Source organism: Meriones unguiculatus, chromosome 4, assembly GCF_030254825.1.
Source record: "Meriones unguiculatus strain TT.TT164.6M chromosome 4, Bangor_MerUng_6.1, whole genome shotgun sequence".
In the NCBI taxonomy this organism is placed as follows: Eukaryota; Metazoa; Chordata; class Mammalia; order Rodentia; family Muridae; genus Meriones; species Meriones unguiculatus.
Genome location: NC_083352.1, coordinates 13,354,431 through 13,371,434, shown reverse-complemented (window position 1 = coordinate 13,371,434; position 17,004 = coordinate 13,354,431). Strand labels below are relative to the sequence as shown.

The window sequence follows — 17,004 nt, the reverse complement described above, 5'->3', positions numbered from 1 at the left end:
AGTTGGCCTCCTTGAAATAGTAGTATGCTAAGAAAGAGTGAAATTCTGCACAAATGAAAACTCAGGCTGCAAGAACAATGTGGACTTAGATGGAACAGAAAAGCTAGAGATGAGTAAGAATGGGCAGGCACAGCCTTGAGAAAACAGCAGATAGCACGTTGCTGGTAGCAGCTGGGTCTCTACTAGTGCCCACCCATGACTATCACTGTGCCAATCAAATTGGGCCTTCACAATCCACCCAGCTTCTGCGTGGGTTCGACAGCAAGGTCAGACCCCTGAGCATACAGACACCTCGCAGCTACAGTTCCATTTTCTTCTGCCTGGGTGGTGTCACCCAAGAGCACATCAGCCTCCTCCTCCTGAGCCTGTCACGTTATCACCCTCTGATGCTGGGGCAACTTAACTGTCTCCCTGAGCCCCAGTAGCATCAGACTCCCCATTTGTCCCTTAGTTACCTCAGTTACATGGTGTCCTACGTCACCTCCAACGCCATTGCCCTTCCTTTCTGAAGCACTTGTTTCCTGGGCCACCCTGGTGTGTTCCGGCAGCCCTGCCTTGTCTTGTTGAAGCCATGTGGCTTCCTGGAAACCACGTGGCTTCAAGGACCAGAAGGATTTGGAAGGAAAAGTTAGGGCATGAGTCCCCACCCAATTTCTTCTGTCAACGTTTTGAGTGGTTCTAGATGAAGTCTCTGCTTCCTTTGCCAAGAGAAGGTGGAGCCAGACATTCTCTGAGGCCCCGCCAGCTCCCACTGGTTTCTTTCCTCCCTTTTCACCCCTCCCTGGGCTGAGCCACACTCCAAAAACGACATCTTTTTTAAAATATTTATTTATTTATTTTTATGTATATGAGAGCTTTCTCTGCATGTATACTTGCATACCAGAAGAGGGCATCAGATCTCATTATAGATTATTGTGAGCCACCATGTGGTTGCTGGGAATTGAATCAGGACCTCTGGAAGAGCAACAGTGCTCCTAACCACTGAGCCATCTCTCCAGCTCAAACCACATTATCTTACAGCCAGCCCCCAAGCTGTTCACACCCACAACTCTATTCCCCAACTCTGAAATATAAGCCATTCTCATAGGCTGAGGGCAGGTTAGGAAGCCCATGACCCTAGCACACACACACAGCTCACATGGCTCTGTTGGCTACCCGGAAACTGAGCTTGAGTGATGCTCTCAATCCTAGGAAGTGGTAAGGTTCCACAGTGCTCAACAGGGTCTCATGGAGCATGCCTGCAAGGCAAGGGCATGTGACTTTGACTTCACTCTTTGTGCCTGTCTGCCTGCTTTGGATGGCCAGACCAGGCCTGGTTTTGTTGGTGGTTTTTTGGTAACAGTGAAACTAAGTTCAGGATGAGGGCTGGAGGTGCTGCTGACAGCTTTGAGCCCAGGTGGGACAGGATCCCTGCTTGTTCAGAGCTGAGTACTTTGGACTTCTTGTCCATGCCCTGAATCCAGCTGTGGTTAATCCGGCTGTGGTTATGTGTTGGCCCTGGGCCCCTGACCTGGATTCTTTGTCATTGCCATTAGCCCCTCCTCAAGCCTTCAGCACAGATGCCTTTGTCATCCCTTTACCCAAGGCTTGAGCAGGGTCACTGAGTGGACTTGGCATGTTATTTTAGGCACAGAGAGGGAGGAAGAGCGAAGCGTATGCAGAATGCAGAAGGGAAGGCTGTGGGCACGTGGACTGTGCGATCCGGGAAGCCAGCATGGAGCTAGAGCGAGGTGTCCAAACCCTGGAAATCTCAATTTTGAGATTGGCAGGAGGAAGGCTCACTCCCCTCCCCCCCGTTCTGTGCCAGCATGCCCTGGTGCTCATAGTGCTCATACCCCCTACCAATGATATGCGCCCACCCTAGAATCCCTTTCTACTCCCCCAAGGCTCATTTGCCCTTGTTCATCCGAATAAACTGGCACAGCTGTTTCGCCAAAAATCATCTAAGTGTTGCTGTTTCCTGAGATAAAAGGCTGAAACACTTGAAGAGCTGCTTGGTCCCTTCATCTGGTGGTACCCGCATGCTCAGGTGCCTGGATGCTCCAAAATGAAGAAGTAAACCCCGGATGGCTATTGCCCAAAAGAGCTGTACCACTGAAAACTAGGGAGAATGATTTCTCCCCAACCTTCCTCCTGACCAGGGTCCCATCGACTTAGGCACCTGGACACCTTGAGGGAAGGAACGGAGTGCAGAACTACAGAAGGCCTTATCCTAAGAGCACCTTCAGAATCCTCCAGGGAAACCCTGAGTAGTCCAGGTTACCTCTTGGTGACAATAGACTCCCTAGAGGACTTCAGTGTTGAATAGGCCCATTCCCCATCTTGGTTTTCTCTGAAAATCACGTAACAGCCAAATGAATGAGGACTTGGGACTACTTTCAGTTTCTTCTGAAAGGTCATTCCATTTTCATGTGTCATGTGTAAAGACAACGGAATAAGGTTGGGATGCTGGCACATGCTTTTAATACCAGCACCCAGGAGACTGAGGAAAGCAGATCTCTGCGACTTCAAAGTCAGCCTTGTCTACATAGTGAGTTCCAGGCCAGCCAGAGATACACAGTGAAACCCCCCTCTCAAGAAATCAGAAACAAAAAACAAACTTAAAACCAGAAGGATGAACCTTCTGTAATAGATCCACACATGGGACCCTATAGAGACCCTAGGACTAGAGGCCCTAGGCAATGCCATTTTGTGAAGAGGTAAGGGGAGGAGGAGGTCCTTGCAGGAGGAAAGTCTGCAGTCAGGGTTGAAATCCATTGCACTGAAGTCAGGAAAGGCAGGGAAGGGGAAGTGGGTCTTGTATCTTTCTGTGTTCATTTGGAAGTTGCACGTTTGTCACAAAGCTTGTCTTTGTCATTTACATGGCATAAAGATGTCACACTGTCACAACGTCCTGTCCTTCTCCTCCTGGAGATCTCTATTAGGACTTCCTTAGGATCAGATGGGCCTAGCACAAATTCTAACTCATGATTTGCTCCCTCTATCTCCCTCCCAGTGCCACAGTGCAAAGCCAAGCCTTGTATATGCAAGCAACAAATGAAATAAATGATGAGGCAGCTCTGGACATTTTTTTTTTTAACACAGTCTTACCATGCAACTCAGGATGTCCTTGAACTCTCCATGCAGCCCTGGCCCTCTCTGAATTTCTAATTCTCCTGCCTGCACTCCTAAGTGCAACTATTATCGGCAAGCGCTGCTGTCCCACTAGACCCACGACTGTTCTCACCAGCCTCCTTGTCTCTTCCTCCTATCTTGGTAGGTAAGGCCAATCCCCCTCTTTATCTGGTTTCCCAGTCATTCAGGTCAGGCAGGCAGGCAGCCCTATTGATGCTTACATTAGTTACTTTACTGGTGCTGGGATAATGTGCCATGACCAAGAACAACTTAGGGCCAGTTTATTTTGGCTTATAAATCCAGAGGAGATGTCCATGATGGCAGGCAAGGCAAGGCAGCCAGTGGCTGGAGCAGGAGTCTGAGAAGTTCCACTGTGGAGACAGACAAATGTCTGCCCCCTTCTCGTAGAGCACTAAATAAATAAATAAATAAATGCCAAAATGCTGTTCCGACAGAGTATAACTTGAGGGACTGAAGAGTTTACTGGGTTTATTTTATAAAGTGTGAGTGGGGGTTACAAAACCGTGGGTGGCCCCAAAGCAGCCATGGCATCCAGAAGTCCCAGCATGGATGACGATGTCCTCATGGCTGCAGAGACGAAGTTCTCTTTCAGTTACCCTTACACAGTCTTTATATTCCAGCACCCACTCCACCCCCACCCCAGAGAGTATAAGGCCATGTACCAGTAGGGCAAAATCTCATACAAATGTCTAGGAAGTGCAGTGGGAGTAGCTAGAATCTCAGATGAGAGTCCAAACCCCCTCCAATCTCTTGTAGGACAGTTGGCAAGCCCAATGTTGGAGGATTCACGAAAGTGGGGTCACAGCTGTTCTGATGAAGCTGACAGCTGTTAATCTCGGAGGATCCTCTGCTTGGCACATCATTATTTACCAAGTGTTTCTGGTTAACTACATTAACCATGGAATTCTGAGAACTCCGATGATCCTGTCTCCAGCTATGCTGGTGAGCTGAAGCTTTATTAAGTGGGAATGCAATAAACATAGAGGCATGTTCCTTGCAGGCTGAGGAGCAGCAACTGTGGACCCACACAGTTTCCCACTGCACCCCCTCTCTGTCCCTGCAGCTCTGATTGTATTAGCACAATCCAATTTAGATGGGACGTGGAGTCCTTGACACGACTTTGACTTTTCTCAAGCCTATGCTGTATTATCATCATTTATTTGCCTCTACAAAATTTATGGAAAATTTTGTCCATTTCATTTAACATATGCAGCCATAGTGTTTAATTCATTTATTATGTTTGTCCCCAAGGGGCAGCTTATCTTGTTAGGCAGAGTAAGCATTTGTTACTTGTTAATTCTATGTAACCTCAAAGTTAGCATTTCATTTTGAGAGGACTCATACGGTAAAAGTAAATGTATTCAATTGGGCTAAATCTACTTGGCTCCCCTTCTCCCTCAGAGTCTGTATTAGTTACTAAGGTTTAATTGTTGCCTGCTGGCAAGCTACTTCAGGAGGTATTTTGAAAAGGAAATTGCATTCTAGATGCAGTGACCACTTGAGGTTGGAATATTTTGGATTTGTAAGGGTGCTTTTATGGTGCCAAAGCACGTTCCCTCCTACACACGCTGACTGTCACAAAGATGTCCCCAGGGTGATGGGGAAGGGTGTGGGGCTGCAATACCAATTCCACGCATTGGTTTCGTTGAGGATGGGGCATTAGGGCAGGAGGCGAAACACTATGGACTGGCAGGAACTGGTCTACAGAGAGCCTGTCTAGAAAGAACGTGGACTTTGGGATCACACAAATGAATCGGAATCTCCTTTCTGCCACTTAAAAGGGGGTGATATCAGGCAAGTTATCATCTCTAATAGCAGACTTGTGTTCCAGACCTGTAGCTCTGTGGGCTCAAACAGGCAATTAAGAACTCCCTTGCCATGGAGCCCCAAAGTCCTTCCATCCATGCTACTAATCTTCTAAGAAGACTGTTTACCCTGTGGTGAATTATTGCCTCAGAACTTTGATGAAGATGGCCAAGGAAGGGCGCTCTGACCTGGGAACACAGCTGTACACTGCCGACTGGACTGAGCAGGGAAGAAACCTAAGGCAGAAGGCGGCAGGCTGCAGCAGCGGAAGTGGGAAGAGGAGGCTTGTATAGTCCAGGGAGGGTACCACAGACACAAAACCAACTTTGCCATTTTTCACTGGATGGCTTTTTGGAGGTCAAAGTTGATGTGGGACCCAACATTGGAGGGAAGTGTGCTTGCCACACTAGCTCTGTTGTTTCTCTGATAGCTGGATGATCCAAATATTACCTTTCTTCCAAAGGAAGGTGAAGAAGAAAGAGGATGGCCTCAAGCTGCTGTTCACATAGTCAATGCCCTTCTTGCCCTCTTTATCTCCAGGGCATTTGGATGACCAATACCACAGACAGCCTGAAACATTCACACATTGCCTTTTATTGTGCATACACATCCATGATAGCATCTAATCTATAAATTGGGCACAGTTAAGAGATTAATGATAGAAGAATAATTATAACAATATAATCTCAAATATATTTTGAAAACATTTATGTGTGCGTGTATGCAGGTCAGAGAACAACTTTCTTTTATTATTCATTAATTCAATTTACATCTCAGGCATAGGCTCCTCCAAGAACAACTTTCCTTAAAATAAACAACTTGTTTTTATCATATATGTATGAGTGTTTGACTGCCTGTGTTCATGCATGACATGTGAATGCCTGGTGCCCATGGAAGGCTGAAGAGGGTGTCACATCCTCTGAAAATGGAGTTACAGTTAGTTGTGAGTTGCCATGTGGGTGCTGGGAACTGAACCTGGGTCCTCTACAAGGGCAACACATGCTCCTAGCCACTGAGTCTCTCCAGCTTCCAGAGGACACCTGCTGGCTCTCTCCTTTCATCATGTAGGTACCAGGAACGGGAAGGACGGCAGGCCAGGCAGAAAGCACCTTCCCACACTGGGTTATCTCCCCAGCTCCTCTTTTAGTAAATGTATGCACTGTATTCACCCTTCTCGTGAGGATGTGAGATGAGGACATACCCCATGAGGCAGAACAAGGCAAGTGGCATAGCATCAGAACTGTACAAGGTTCTTTGAACACAGCACTACCATATCACAGGAGCTTATCTCGTAATTGAGAGCTACCAGAGTGACTGACAGGCAGTGACTGACAGTATACACTGAGGATACGCTGGGCCAGGGCAAATTCTCACCTTGCTCGGGGCAGAGCGGGACAGTGGGAGATTTCAGCATACTACTTAGAATGGTATACAATTTAAAGCTTATACATCGTTTATTGCTAGAATTTTCCCTTAATATTTCTAGATCACGGCTGGTGGTGGATAACTGAAACTCAACTGCTGGATCTCTGTGCTTCTCTTTGGAACAATAGACACAGGGAGCATTCTGTGCCACTCACAGTTGATGATGCCAAGCTGAGGATGGTACTGCAACTGCACGGGAAAGAATGATGCTTCCAGTCGACTTTCTGTTCCTCACTTATGCCTTGAAATTAAAAGAGAAGCCAACTTCTGGGGTAACATGTGGCCACTTAACCACTGCCTTAGACTCCACAGACATGGGCAAGTTGGGTGAAACCAGCTTTAGTAGGCATCAATGCTGGGATGCCCACAGATTGATATTCAGAAGAGGACAGGGGCTTTGCTGTGGTAGGACAGCAATTCCATTACAGTCATCTTTCCTGTGTCTCTACCCCAGGGCGACTACAGCTCTGATTTTGGGTGAGCTGAGGAGGCCTCTGGGTCTCAATTCCTTCTTGGGCTGAGGAGGCCTTTGGGTCTCAATGCCTTCTTGATGGTTGATTTGCCACATGCAACGGCCACCCCCATGCCTCTGAGGAGGGCACTGGCTGGCACCTTCTATGGAGAACCCTGTGTCTGGGCAGCTAACTTTCCTAGACACAGCTGCAGAGCTCCCTAGAGACAGTGACTCGGCACAGTGCAGATGCACAGGATCACCCTATCCCTCTGCGGAGGACATGGGGAGCAGACAAGGGGTCTGCATCACTTCCAATCTAGCGTGTCAAATGCCACAAGAACTTCCTGGATGTTGTAGAAATGACCTGGGCCCAGAGCCTGTGGCTCTTTGGCTGACAGCTTTCTCCTCCACTTCCTAGCCGTGGTCCTCCAGGTCCTGAGCTACTTCCCCGTTTTGGGAATCCAATTCCTCCCAGATCTTAGGTCTTTTCTTCTCTCCATAGCCACTCTGGCCTCACTCCATTTCTTAATCCTCTCTTCTCCCCAAATCATGCCATTCTAGTGGTCTCCAAAATAAAAACTTCCTTGACACTGGGAGCATTGAGCTCAAAATGGAAGGTTGCAGCAGTGATTTGAACCCTGGGTGGATGGGGAGTGATATAGCAGATACAGTTTACAGCACCTCACAGCCTTCAGTCTCTAGCACCAGTGGCCCATCTTGTGTCTGTTTTCCTCTTCCTCCAGGACATGAGCCTCCGGCCCTCTGGGGCTCCTTCATTGCCCTCTGGCTGGCTGCCCTTCAGGCCAGGCAGCTACCCTGTTCCCTGGCCTTTTCCTGTTCTTCAGCTCTCTAAAGGTTAGAATAGTACTGCATAGATAAGGCCTGCTTCCTGGGTGGAGGCCCTGGAGCCTCCTCCAGTCCACACAGCATCCACGCTGTAGAGCCTGTCTTCCCATTCCCACACCCTCACTCAGGGGTTGGCTCAGGACAAAGGCTCGTGATTTGGCAAATAAGAGGGCACAGACCTTAAAGTCTAGGTGAATTGCCCAGAACCCTGTGGTCTAGGTCCGCTCTAAAAATCTTGAAAAACATGAATAATCCAGAGCATGAATAACATGAAAAATCTACTGTACCTCAATTATGCTATGGATAATAGTTATATAACAGTCAGTTCAGAAAGCAAATACTAGCTTTGTCAGGGTTCTTGTAGACTTCCAAATGCCCGCCTCATAAACTCATATGGCACACTATAATTTGGGGACCATTGGTATTTTTTAACCAGTGAGACGTGAGTGGGTTTTTTTTTTCCCCCTCTTTCTTTCCAGATTGCTCTACTCAGAGTCTAGAGCTACTCTGTCGGCAACTGCAGCACCCGGCAGGCCAGAAGATTCCAACATTCATCGTGACGCCTTGTGGCTGCTCACTGGAGCCAGGGAAATAGGAACCTCTTGTGAAGCTTACTATCCAGGAGGTGAAAACAAATTGTTTGCCAAAATATGAGCAAAGAAAGAGCAGAAGGGAACTGTAGATAACTGGGTTGAAAGCACACACGCGCACACACACACACACACACACACACACGAGTGAGCCTGAAGAGTTTATCAAAACACTAGCCATTCGCTCTTCTTGTAGTCCAACATTCTGTGCTTGCAGGGAAAACCTCAACGAATCTCACATCTTTCTTTTCCTCAGGACCATGTTGAATAACCTTTGATCTGCTCTTGTGTTTCCTTCTTTTATCTTTACAGATTTTTTGAAGATATAAGCCATATTTCTTTAGATTACTTTGTATCTATTTCATGGTCTACTTCATGCAAGGTTCTGGGGAGGTGACTCAAGAGTGGGGAGGTGGAGACAGGGGGATCCCAGGAGCTTGCTGTGTAGCCACAGTGGCTACTTGGTGAGCTCCAGGCTCAGTGAGAGGCTAAACCTCTCAAAAAATTAGGGTAGAGAGTAATTGACATAGCCACCCCAGGTCAATCCCTGGCTTCACATACACAAGCATATCTGTGTACATGCTTAACACATACCCACGTATGTGTGTGTGTACTTATGAGTATGTATGCATACATGTATACAAATATATACAAGAAAAAAGTAAAGTTAATCATTCTTTTTCATTTATCTGAAAATGTCTATTCCACCTTATGTTTAGGAGTTACTACCATTGAATTCACAATTCCAGATCTAGTAATACTGTCTAGTACATTGAAGAGATCCATTTTCTCCCTGTTTCCGGCCTACTCTTAGAAGAATACAATCAGCCTAATCCAGGAGCTTTTTTACTTTGTCTTTGATGATATGTACTATGGCTCTAAACGATAGCTATATATGAATTCACTTTTTACCATCTTGCTTGGTATGACATGGTGATTTCTCAATTCTAGGAAGATGTGTCATTAGTTGGTTTCAAATATTCTCCAGTGTCACTGTTGGTTCTCTATGTTTCCTAGAAATGGGTGCTGAGCTCACCAGTGGGATCATACAGATTCAAGGCCTTTGTCAAGACTCTTGGAGGTATGCTGTCTGACTCTTCTCCTTTGTTGGACTGCAGCAGTCCTTGACACTGAGCCTCCCCCAGACCTTGCTGGTGATGGAATCCTGGTCCTTGGTCATGCTAGGTAAGTGCTCTGCCAGTACCCACTCAGAGGGAGATGGAAAGTGCTTAAACTGTACCTGGTAGGGGCCTCCTTCGGCAGATCCGCAGAGATTTTAGACACCACTCAGTCGTCTTTGATGCCGTTCAATTTGTTGTGACAAGATGTTCCAAACTCATACTCGTAGCAAATGTACAATTAGCCATTTCTTAGAGTCCTGCAATAGTTTTCTTTGGATTACAACTTGGGCACTGATGGATATTCAGTATGTGGACAAAGCTGGATGTTACACATGTTTCTTGTTATACATAGGTGTAATATTTTATACACGTGTTGTAAATGTGTCATGAGCTTGGTTCAAATTAGAGTCTATAAAACTTGTCTTCTTGATCCTATTGGGACCTCCTTTCCTCTACACTTGAGATTTTAATTCTCAGATACCGGACATAAGGAAAGACTTTTCTGGATTTTGTGTGTATATTATGGAATATGCACACCGTTGTGTCACAATAAGCACACAACAGCCAAGGAGAATCATAACAGTATTGCTACCATTATGAACAATGAAAGCATTTTTATTTTTTGCACATTCCCCTCATCTCCCTTCTTCCTCCTGCTGTTACAGTAGTTGCACTGTTGGTCATGGCTTCTAGCTCACACCCACCCTACTATCCCTTTCAGCACTCATGGTTATGGCTGCCTGTCTATCCCTCTCCACCTGTCTATTTACACACCTAACCACCACAGCCTCAGGGGTCTCCTACGCAGCTTGCTTGTCTACACCTTGTTACCCAGTTGACTCTTCCTCCAGGTCCATGGCAAGAGAATTTCTTGTGTCCTGGCATTCTGATAAGAGCTTACCATGGCCCATTTGCTTAAAAGTTAGTTTTTAAATATAAAAATTTTGGTCATGCGTTCTTTTGAAAATCTTAAATACGTTATTTTGCTTTCTTTTTGTGTTATACATTGTTATGAAAATTTTTAGCTTTTTCCTATATGTCCTATGTTTCTTTATATATACTTATGCTTCCTGTGTGTCTTTTCACTGCATGCATGCATACATGCATACATACAAACACAGTGTTCATGTTATGTACCAAAACCAATATTGAAGCCCAGACTTTGAACCTAACTGTCCCTGGAGACACAATCTTTAAGGTGGTGATTAGGGATGCAGGGGGTCAGGAAGATGGGGCCCTAGTCCACTATGACAGGTGTCCTGACAAGAAGGTGTGGGCACCAGTCATGCACACACAAGGAGAAGACAGCAACTGCAAGCCTAGGACAGAGGCTGGCCTGAAACCAAGCCCTGCTGAGATCTTGATTTTGGATTGCCAGGTTCTACAACTGCAAGAGAGGAAATTCCTATTGTTATTCAATCTATCAGGTATATGCTTTCCTACTGCAGCCCTGGCTAGCTCAACAGCCCAAGATTTTTTATCTTCTTTTTAAATCTTAGTAATCCCACTGTTTTGGGTTACTCTTCTCAGGCATGTGATATATTTTTAAAGTGTGGAGTCTCAGATCTTTGGCAATTCAGTAAAATATTCTTGAGTTATAGTTTTCAATATTCTGTTTTTCTTTCTTTGCTTCCCCAGTCCCCAGGAACCCCCATGCTCCAGCTCCTTTGCCTATCTTGAATAGTTATTGCTTTCTCTAACATCTTTGCAATTTGTTTCTTTGTCTTATGAATTAACTTGGACTTTTGGAGACAGTACCTCAACTCTGTATCCCAGGCCAAACTGAGACTGTGTATGCCAGGCTTGTCTCAAACTGATGTCAGTCCTGTTTCAGCTACCCAAACACTGAGATTACAGACGCGTGGCACCGTGCCTGCCTTACCCATTGGTGATTCTTTTTGCTTTTAAAAGCAATCATCTGTAGCACCTGGCTAGCTCCTGGTAGCCCATGAGCCTCTAAACACTTCCCTTATTTCCATGGGTCATTACATACCGTGAACATTGCCTCACTGACACAGAAGCAAGCGCACTGCCTCCTCACTTCTCTGAGCTGAGGCCCCACCGTCTGCCCACTCCTGGTGCCCAGTTCCTCCCTGGTCTCTCTGCATTCCTGTGCTTCTTTTCAAAACAAGCCTATGCCCTCCTCTGCTGAAGCATTTTCTAAACCCACCCCTTTCCTATAGAACTAACTTGTGCCTTCACTGAACTTGCTACACAGGATTTCAGATGCACTCAGCCCCTTCAAGGCCATTGCCCCATGGGCAGTGCTGCAGCAAGAGGCCATCAACTCTCTGAGGGTAGTGCCGCCCTAGTTATTCTGACCTTTGCAGCTTGGCACAGTAAGTTATACAGAATAAATACTCAGTAAATGTCCTAGTATGTTCCTGTTTCTGTTTGTTGTGAACCAACCTTAGATACCCAGAAGAACATTAATGTTAAGGACACCTGGGCCATGAGAATAGTTAAGATCAAATAGTTAAGAGTTAAGATCAAATAGTTAAGAGTTAAGATCAAATTTGGGTTCAAACGATATTGTATGGTGGGCCCTGAGTGCAGTAAGTCCTTAATGGGGGCTGTGGTGGAATTTCTCATGAAAAATGATAGCATTCAAAATATTCAAATTCTTCTGTAAGATCTGATCATGGCGGAAGGCTGCTGTACAGGCCCTTCTGAGTTCTGTGGCCGCAAGCTGAGGTGACAGCTTTTCATCACTCTGAGGGATCTGTCTTGGGCCTTCCACCTCCTTCTGTGCTACTGGCCCTGTCTCACACAGCATCCTCGTTCTGTTTTTGGAATGAGGTTTGTGGTCTCCTGAGTCAGAACCCTTGCCCTGCCCCTGTCACCCGCAACTTCACACTCTCAGGACAGAGAGTCCTCTTTCCTCCCCTAACTGGATCCCAATAATTTAACGATTGGGTTTCACACCGCTGGCTGAGTGCCCCATTTGGCTGATAGGGGTGCTCTTGCTGTTGATCGCTGAGGTCTGGCAGCCTCCTCTTCTCTAGCTCTCCTTGGCCCAGTCAGCTGACTGGTGGAGCCCTTGCCTTTCCCCTGTGGGTTCTGGCCCAGCCCACAAGGGAGTTCCTCCCTGCCATCCCTCTCTCCTTAGCTTTGGCTGGGATCGCACTGGCTGGCCCACAGAAGAGGATATGAAGTTAACTTTCTCAGTAAATCTTCCCTCTGGACTTTTCAAGATAGAACAATCATTTGTTCCCATAGATAAGCCGTGAATCCAAATGTTTAAAAAATTGAAACCAGATTAATAAAGCCACAGCAGCTGCCAGTATCTTAGAATTCTAGGTGGAGCTTTGCCCCTGGAAGGTCTTAAGGCTTTGGGAAAATAGGAACGCCTAAGCTGGGAACTCGTACCAAATAAAATATTAGTTTAGCCTGTAGAATATGTGTGTACTCTTGTTTAGTTTCAGGTCAATAATTTTAATTACTGTCTTTCAGTTAACAGTTAAAATACTAAAGAAAGAAAACTAGATACTGTCTTCTTGGCACACTGCAAAACCTTCACAGCTTTAAGTTAGTAGAAAAAGCAACAATGAGAGCAGAGAACACATTGTAACCACAGATAGCTCTAAAATAGACTTTGTAGCCTAACATTAATTAAACCAAATAATTGCTGAGCACACAGTAATTGATCAGATTATTGACTGTCTCTGTTGTTTGGATGCAGAGCTGTTTAGCATTTTCTAATCTGCACTGGGAACACCCATGAGTTGTTTGTGGGTGGATGAAACTCAGAATAACACAGACCTCAGAGCCCTGGCTCCCTGTCCCATGAGGCTGTGTCTCCTGGCCTTGTCCCCTGGGCTGTCAGACATCAGGGCAGGTACAATGGTGATTAGTTAGATGGAGACTTGTTAGAAGTCCCAGGCTGTGGCCCCAGAAAATGGCTGTTTAGTAAGCCTCTGATTTCATGTGGGGAGGCTAGGAGCAGTGTGGGTGGCAGGATCAAGGACTGGTCAAGACACCCATGGCCTGATCCTGAAACCTGCAAGTGTGGTACCTCACTCGCAGAGAGGCTCATGGGAAAGTGGGATACCCAGATGACTTTGAAATAAAGACACTCTCCTGGATTAGCTGGTAGTCCATGTAATCATCACTTGGCTGAAGATAATAGGGGCCTGGGAATAAGAATCAAAGATTTACACATGCTTCCCTTTCTTCTTTCTTTGACTCTCATTCTAATTGTGCAGCAAATATCCTTGGTTTCCTTTGGTCCTCGGGAGGATGCTATGTCCCTGTCATGGCCTGGGTGTGGTGCAGAATGGGTGCTGGCTCCTTCCCAATGACCAGCAGAACTGGGAGGCTCCAAAGTCCACAGTGCATGAGTTGCCTAGGATTAAACAAGTCGTTCCTCTGGATCCTGGTGTGGTCTATGTGAGGAGGGAAAAGACCTGTATGTCTGGTATTACTGCTGACATTGGGTAGGAAGGTCCCCAGACTAAACAAGATTGTTGTTTTCATGGGGAGTAAATGGAATATTGATTTAGTCTTCTGGGTTGTGCTAAGTCCTTATTTCCCCAGTAGCACTAGTCCATTGGCAGAGACGTCCTCTCAACTATCTTCCTAGTCTCTCCTCATTTCGTGTCCCCTAACTGGTCAATATAAACCAGCTCCTGAGTTTCTGCTACACTGAAAGACAATCCTAGTTTCTATTTTTGCACACCCAATGAGATAAGTGGTTGGCAATGCCCTCCTTTAACACCAAGAATCTTGGGAGCAGGGAAGGTAAATCAGTTTTCCCCAGGAATTCCAACACTGAATAAAGGCTAGAATCCAGTCCTACTAACATATTCTAGTCTATTCCATGATCTCAGTCTGGCAGCATCCACATGTTATAGCAGAGTCCTTTCATATGGTGGAACTGTCCTCAGAGATGAGTCCTTGTCTACACTGTTTGTTATGAAGATACTACAAGCCCAAGATCAAGGCACCAGCAGATTCAGGCCTGCTGAGGCCTGCCAGCTTCCTGGTTCTTGGATGGTGTCTTCATCTCCTGAGTCTCTTTTTAGTCCAATCTGTTCTTCAGGACATCATGAGCTGATCGTTTCTCCAAAACTCTACCTTCTAACACTATTACTTTGGGAGTGATAGCTTCAAGATGTGGATTTGTGAGGGAAAACAGAGTGATCCAGATTGTAGAAGATGGGGAGGAGGATAAATGGGGTCTCTCTCACTCTCATTTGATCTATTCCTTCCAAGGAGCTTGGACTCCTGGACCATCTAGCACTTGACACCATAAACTGATTTAGATTTTAGAGGCCTTTCACATCGGGCTTCCCCCTTCACTCATTCAGGGACCGAGGAACAGAACTACAGAACATCCATGCCACAGAATACTGTTTGGCAGTGAACAAGAATTATCCACTGACACACATGGCATGAACGGTCATCAGAGCATCAATTACACAGTGAAGAAGGCTAATGCCACAGAGTCATATTGTACGATTCAATTGCTTATGTCTGAAATGCCAAGATTCTGGAAGTGGAACTGAGACTTCCTGAGCTGGAACAGCAGCTGACATGAGCAGCCAATCACAGCACGGACAGCTACAATGAGCCCTTCCAGGCCACTGGAGTTCAGTACCTTCTCTGTTAGGTCACTCCGCAGCATGACTACAACCCAACACTGGGATGTACACAGGATGTCTGAAAGCTCCGGGACAGTCTGAGAGACCTTTCGTCAACTCCATGAAGAGTGACCAACCTGATGATGAGATGTGCAGCCTTTCCATGCTGCAGTGCAACAAGGGCATCTACAAAGTTCACTCAGAAGAACTGTGCAACTGAGTTACCCCTCAACAACCCCCCCAGAACCCCAAACACACACAAAAATCTCATTAATAGTTTTAGTAAGTTTATAATTTTGTATTAGCCATATCATAGGCATCCTTAGGCAAGTTGGACACACGGGCCCTGGGTTGGACTTCACTGACATAACTCAGCCCCAGTAGCTGGCTTTCCTTAGGGAACCTTGGGAGAGCCAGTTGAGGCGGAATGATGGTAGCCACTCAGAAGGTAAGTGCTGTCATTGTACAAAACGTTCACATTGTCTCCCTTAACTTCTCTGAGAGGCATCTCAGAGACATAAATGTATCTTAATAATGCGTGATTGTCCCTCCTATAAAGATACAACACACTAATAAAGATCTCAGAGTCTAAGCCAGGAAAGTTAGCCTGTTGAGAACTAAAGCGATTTAAATCAATCTCTATTCTATAACTGGGAGCAAAGTGTCCTGCAGACAAAGGTTCTGTGACCTTTTACTTTCATCATGATTATTAGCAGTACTGTATAAAGAACCCAATGGGTGTAGGCCAATACTTCTCTGAAACACAATATGAGTCGTGAGTAAGTTACACAAAAGAGTTTTTAAGATAAAAGTTGGTAAACCGCTTGCTTAGCAAGCCCTGGATTCAATCTCCAGCACCGCACGCACGCACGCACGCACGCACGCATGCGGACACGCCCATACACACATACTGAAGATAAAAACCACAGTATAGAAGGTAACATGTGACATCTGACATCAAGCCTTAAATTGTACGCTGGTTCCTCCTCTCCGAAGCTGTCTTTCTTGAGTGTTGAGGGCAGCAGCCACAGGTGTATCATTGTAGCAACTGGTAGTTTTTAAAGTCACACACCTTGTGTTGGGTGATGGAATCTAGAGAGAGAAAAAAATCAGTTTGACAGTTAACATAGCTAGTTGCAACACAGGTCAGCCCTCAGCCCCCAGCCTCCCACCCTTAAGACAGTGTTTCTCTGTGTAGCTCTGGCTGTCCTGGAACTTACTCTGTAAGACCAGGCTGGCTTTGAACTCAGAGATCTGCTTGTGTCTGTCTCCTGAGTGCTGGGATTAAAGGCATGTGCCACCAAGGCCCAGCTGTAACCCTTTTTTTTAATGCTTTACAAAATGATAGTTTAAACATCTTAAATGCTTCAGAGCTGTTCACAGTCTCACTTGCCCTTATAGTACTCTGGATTTAAAAAGTAAAATGAAACAAAGTAAAAGTAATACCACTGAGTTCCCCAGTCACACTAGCCTCAGATCACTCCCTTTGACAGTCCTTTGTCCTATCATACTAAGGACATTCCCATCGGGACAGAACATTTTGTTGGATGGAGCTGGGACACGTGCCAGTCAACGATACCTGAACTCTAATCTCTGTGAGCTTCTTTGAGTACCCACTGTTAGAAGGGAGAATATAAATATTTAATTTTGATTATGATATTAATCATGAGATCTAGACTGTCCCCGGCTGTATACTCAGTTAGATACTCCATGTGGAATACAAAGTCAGGCACAGTTCCCAAAACCCAGTTTGTGGTCCACTGAAAGCGGTTGGACTGGGGAAATGCTTTCTTATGGCTTGAAACTTCATTACTTTATGAAAGGTGTAAGGTGTATCTGGTCACAGAGGCCAGGCAGCTGGTCAGTGCAGTGTGCGACAATTAACCACAATCCCTCCGCCATGGCTGCCATGTGTAATGTTCCACAGCTTGTGTGGAAAGCTTGGTCCCCAGCGGCTGCTTGGGGAAGTGCTGGAAACGTTAGGCAGTGGAGCCTTGCAGAGGAAGTGGGTGGCCGAGGTCTGTGCTGGGCTGGGTCCTGCCCTA

The 17,004-nt window shown here is 46.0% G+C and overlaps 1 protein-coding gene across 3 annotated transcripts in view; it reads right to left on the bottom strand.

The window, feature by feature from the left end:
* Positions 1–5,567: 5,567 nt before the first annotated feature.
* Positions 5,568–17,004, bottom strand: part of Mcph1 (microcephalin 1) — a 206,855-nt gene continuing 195,418 nt past the window's right edge. For all 3 annotated transcript variants that reach the window (XM_060381444.1, XM_060381445.1, XM_060381446.1), the window contains one exon: positions 5,568–16,051. In XM_060381444.1, the coding sequence (XP_060237427.1) occupies positions 15,996–16,051 (56 nt within the window). In that variant the 3' untranslated portion in view covers positions 5,568–15,995. The remainder of the gene's footprint in view (positions 16,052–17,004) is intronic.